This window comes from Nicotiana attenuata, unplaced genomic scaffold, assembly GCF_001879085.1.
Source record: "Nicotiana attenuata strain UT unplaced genomic scaffold, NIATTr2, whole genome shotgun sequence".
NCBI lineage: Eukaryota > Viridiplantae > Streptophyta > Magnoliopsida > Solanales > Solanaceae > Nicotiana > Nicotiana attenuata.
The window spans coordinates 18,140-23,781 of NW_017677383.1; the positions used below are offsets into that span (position 1 = coordinate 18,140).

The following is a 5,642-nucleotide window of genomic DNA, read 5'->3' on the forward strand; positions in this document are numbered from 1 at the left end:
TGTAAAATTCGCAAGTTTCAAGGCCATGACGATTTTGATTGTTCGAAGTTACATCCAGAGTTAATGAGGCAGGACAATGAGAAGACTGAAGCAGGAGTTATGGGGAATGAAGCAACAGGTACTGGGAGTGACAAGGATAAGAATAAGGGACCTATTATGATTCTTTCAAGTGGGAAGGTAGTTGGAAACATAGGGGAACAATGGAAAGAGGTGCGAGATAATCATGTCCAGAACAAGAATGCTACTATGATTGAAGGTAATCAATCCTAACACTGGTAAAGAAATAGTTCCAGCTGTTATTGGTGGTGATGGTCAGGTACAAACTGGTAAAGAATTAGTACCAGTTAGGGATGATGGTCATGTTCAAACCTCGAATCAATTTGCAATTCTTGAGGGTGATTACAGTGGTGATATGCAGAACAATCAACTTGCAGTAGTAGAAGAAGTTCAGGAAATAAGTCAAGTAGATAAGGCTACTCCCAACAAGGGTGGGAAAGCCTTGATGGCGTTGTCCTGACACTGATGAGCATCACTTAGGCCTGAATTCAGCAGCAGCTAAGACTAACCAAGGAGGTAAGGGTACAGTTCAAAATCAAGTGATGAGAAATACTAGAACTAGTCCTAGGAGTTCAGGGAAACTAAATGCAGCAGCAACAGTTTTTGATCCTAATACTACAAGGAAGGAAGCTACAAAAGAAGGACTAAGTTCTAATCCCTCAAGGAACACGAACAAAGAATTTACAGCTCAATGGGTGAATAGAGCCTTCCTAGACCCCAATGTTACCACAAATCAGTCATGTCAAGAAATCCCCTCTCAATCTTTATATACAAGTGTTATCCCAGAACAAGAAAATTTAAAAGATCGTGTGAACTTTATTGGAGGTAGGTTGTGGTGTCAGCAACATGAAGAAGAATCATATGAAGGAGAATTTCTTGAAGGACATGAGGATGTGGAAGAAGTACATGTAGAAGATCCAGATGTGGAGGAACAAAGTGTTAATGGCAAGAGGGATAGAAGTGAAGTACAAGGAGTAGTTGATGGTATCAATGCAAAGGGTGCAACTGATCAGCCCCTTCAACTTGATCAGTACCATATCAATCCAAATTCACTCTCAATACCTAACCAGGAATCTAGCTCTGTGGAGAAACAAGATCCTATAGCTCAACCCAAAGATCCAGGAGATCCAGAAGATCCAGGTGATAATAGTGCAGCAATACAACATCAACAACTGGAAGGAATTCAGAAAGGTGGAGATTTAAAGCTGCAGCAGAATGTAGGACCTGATGCTCCATGGCTTGTTGGTGGAGACTTTAATGTGATATGGGATGAAGAAGAAAAATTTGGAGGACTTCCAGTTCATATTAATGAGATAGATCACTTTAGGCATTGTATTAATACGTGCAATCTTTTTGACCTGGGCTTTAAGGGAAGCATCTACACCTGGTGGAATGGGAGAGCTGAGAAGGACTGCATATTCAAAAGACTGGATAGATGTGTGCGAAACATGGAGCTGCAACAATTTTGGCCAGGTTTGGAGATTAGTCACCTATCCAAGATTGGCTCAGATCACAGCCCTATGCATCTCAGTTGCAATCCCAGCAGTGGTCCAATCAAGAAAGCTTTTAGATTCTTGAATTTCTGGATTAAACATGACACATTGCTAGATGTTGCTAAGGAGAGCTGGCAGGCAGATTTTCACGCAAGTCCTTTTATAATGTTCAATCATAAGATCAAAAAAACTGAAGAAGGCTCTATCTATATGGAGTAAGGCAACCTTTGGAGATATATTTCAAAAGCTAGCCAGTTTGGAGGAAGTAGTTAAGGTGCATGAAACTCAATTTGAACTGAATCCAACAATACAAAATCGGGAAAGACTCCAAAAAGTGCAATCTGATCTAATTCGTGTGTGGGCTATAGAGGAAGATTTTTGGAAACAAAAAGCAGGTAAGGCTTGGTTTAAATAGGGGGACAGAAATACTAAATTATTTCATGCTCATGTGAATGGTAAAAGAAGGAAACTGCAGATCAAAAGGATACAAGACAGAACTGGAAACTGCTAGAAGATTCTGAAACTATAGCCAATGAGGCTGTGCATTTTTTCGAGCAACAGTTCCATGAGGAAAGTATTCCTACTGACTTTTCGATCATAAATTATGTACCTTCGATGATGACAGAGGAACAGAACTATGATCTCACAAGGCTGCCTACAATAGAAGAAGTAAAGAGGGCGGTATTTTGATTGAATGGAGATAGTGCAGATGGTCCAGATGGTTTCAATGACAATTTTTTCCATGCTGGTTGGGAGATCATTGGGGATGACATAGTAGAGATGGTGAAGGCTTTTTTCTGTGGACATGAATTACCTAAATTTGTGACTCGCACAAATTTAGTCCTACTACCAAAGAAGAAGGAGGTGCAGACTTTTTCATATCTGAGGCCAATCAGCTTGAGTAATTTCACAAATAAAATAATATCGAGGGTCATTCATGAAAGGTTGGTTGATATACTCCCTTCTGTTATTTCTGATGAGCAAGCAGGCTTTGTGAAGGGAAGGAGTATTGTTGAAAATGTGCTGCTTACTCAGGAAATAATAACTGACACTAGATTAAGAACAAAAGCAGGTCCTAATGTGTTTAATAAGCTTGACATGATGAAGGCATATAATAGACTGTCTTGGTTGTTCCTCACAAAGGTTTTGAGGAAGATGGGGTTTTCAGAAAGGTTTATCGGATTAATTTTTGGTATTGTATCTAACAACTGGTACTCAGTACTTGTGAATGGACAACCATATTGTTTTTTATGTCAACTAGAGGGGTAAAGCAAGGTGATCCTTTGTCACCTACATTGTTTATCTTGGCTGCAGAAGCACTTTCAAAGGGGTTGAATGCACTACATCAGAATTTGTATTTTTGTGGTTTTGGATTGCCCAAATGGAGTCCCAAGATCAATCACCTTGCATACGCAGATGACACAATAATATATTCATCCTCAGATGCCACATCTTTGAGACTGATTATGGAGATTCTGAATTCCTATGAAGCAGCTTCTGGGCAACTGATCAACAAAACCAAATCTGCAGTTTATGTGCATCACTCAACAAATGAGGAAGTTGTGAGAAAAATAGAAAGAGTTACTAGAATTGAAAGGCAAGATTTTCCATTCATCTATCTTGGTTGTCCTATTTTCTACTCAAGGAGAAGGATGGACTACTATGAAGTATTAATTACAAAGGTACTTGATAAAATACAATCTTGGAAAGGAAGGCTTTTGTCTATTGGAGGGAGGGCAGTGCTGATAAATAGTGTGCTGCAAAGCATGCCTATTCACTTGCTTTCAGCAGTGAATCCACCTAATTATGTGATCAACAAGTTGCACAATCTATTTGCTAGGTTCTATTGGAGCAACTCTACTGATGGGAGAGCAAGACAGTGGGCATCATGGGATACTTTATGCCTTCCTTATTATGAAGGAGGAGTAGGATTTAGATCCTTACATGACATGTCCAAAGCCTTATTTTGCAAACTATGGTGGAATTTTAGGACTAAGCCATCTTTGTGGAGTTGTTTTATGAGCCAAAAGTATTGCAAGAAGTTGAATACTATTGTGGTACCTTGGAGGGGTGGTTCACTTATATGGAGGAAGATGTTGGAATGTAGGGACCTTGTGGAGCCTCAGATTTTCTGGAAATTGAAAATGGGATCCTCACTTTTTTGATTTCACTATTGGACAGGCTTGGGAGCTCTTTACTTTGTAACACCTCCGGAATTTACTGTTTAGAATCAATCCACAATGTGAATGAAGTGATGCTTGAAGGACAGTGGGATGAGGAGAAACTCAGAGAAATATTGCATGATGATTTAGCCTCGCACATTATCGACAGTATACCATGCCCTACAATCTCACAAGAACTGGATAAGCCAATTTGGAGCCTAAAAACTAGAGGTCAATTCACAGTTAAGTCTGCTTCGCACTACTTAAGAAGGAGGAAAAATACTGTTATTTCATATTCTAACATGTGGATTAAGGGACTGCCATTTAAAATCTCATTCTTCATGTAGAAGTTGTGGAAAGGTAAACTACCACTGGATGATACATTGAGGGGAATGGGGTATTTTATGCCCTCAAAATGTTGGTGCTGTGTAATGCCAAAGGAAGAGACACTGAATCATGTGTTTTTCAGATCTTACACAGCCACAAGAGTGTGGTCATACTTTTTCTCCTATGCTGGGCTATCTCTGGAGGGGTTAAGCTTACATCAAGCTATTGTGAAGTGCTGGACATTGAAGGTGATTCCTAGACTAAAACCTATTTTTTAGCTTTACCTTGTATTATTGTTTGGGAATTATGGAAAAGGAGGAATAGCAATAAATATGGGGAGCCAGTGTCTACTAACAGGGTGGTCTATCAAGTTTGCACAACTGTACAGTCGCTCATAAAGGTGAGGAAGCCTTGGATTGCTCATGTACCATTTAGATGGCCTGATATTCTGAGAATGATGGAGAACTATACACCTGAACTAAAGATTATCAAGGTGCTATGGGAATTACCAATGCAAGGGTGGACAAAAATAAATACAGATGGGGCATCGAGGGGTAATCCAGGAAGGAGTTCAATTGGCCACTGTTTGAGGAATGAGCAGGGTGACTTGATTTATGCTTGTGGTAAGGAGATTCAGGAGGTGACAAACACACAAGATGAAGCTATAGCTATACTGGAGGCACTGAAATATACTATGGCTAATGATATAGCCAATATTTGGGTACAAACAGACTCAATGTTGCTTAAGAAGGTGATTGAAGGGGTGTGGAAGCCACCTTGGGTTATTGATGAAGAAGTAAAGGAGATAAGGCAGATGTTGATCATGTGCAATGGGAGAATATCTCATATATTTCGATAGGGGAATAAGTTAGCTGATCACTTGGCAAACTATGCCCTCGATCAGGGGTTTATAGAATGCCATTCTTTCCGTCATCTTAATACACAAGGCAGGAGATTAGTTAATGGGATAAAATGCAATGTCCATATTTGAGAATAAAGGTGTCGAGGCAGTAAGAGGGGAGATCAATGCAGATGGATTTTTTAAATTTTTAATTGGAATTCATATGCACATACAGGGAGTCAGGCAAAAGGTATACAAAATAGGACAATTTGGATCAAAAGGATGGTATAAAAGAAGATGGAAAATGCAAACATAAGGAGCATACACTATGCAAATTATGGATATTGCAACAACTTTCAGCAAGAGGAATGGGAGCTGGGCTTAAGTTTACACGAAGGAAATCATCACAGACAGCTAGCAAATCACACAAGGAACACAAGAAGAGAGGTACAAATCATCTTCAATCATGGAGCACAATTGAAAAGAGCAGGACAAAAGGCATCATCAACACTGAAGCATGGAGTTGTTTCTGGGCAGTAACATTCCAACAGGATAGGCAACTAAAGTGCAAACTATATGGATACATGGGCAAAATGTGGCAAGGGGCTATCTATGCAAAGTCGAGGCATCTCGATTCAAATGTGAAGGAGCTTATTAGGCAAGTTCTTAGACATAAAAATTACACTAGATCTCATGTGCTATCATTGTTGAGATTAACTCTCAACTTTGATAATAGGTCTTATCTCGTTTCACTTTTTGTTT

General features: G+C 39.5%; 1 protein-coding gene across 1 annotated transcript; it reads left to right on the forward strand.

The window, feature by feature from the left end:
- The first annotated feature begins 599 nt into the window (after positions 1 to 599).
- LOC109221391 lies at positions 600 to 3,715 on the forward strand. Its single transcript, XM_019385875.1, has 5 exons — positions 600 to 1,688; positions 1,747 to 1,945; positions 2,026 to 2,231; positions 2,307 to 2,722; positions 2,812 to 3,715. Exons 1-5 carry the CDS (start codon positions 600 to 602, stop codon positions 3,713 to 3,715), a joined length of 2,814 nt encoding a protein of 937 aa, XP_019241420.1.
- The last annotated feature ends 1,927 nt before the right edge of the window (positions 3,716 to 5,642 follow it).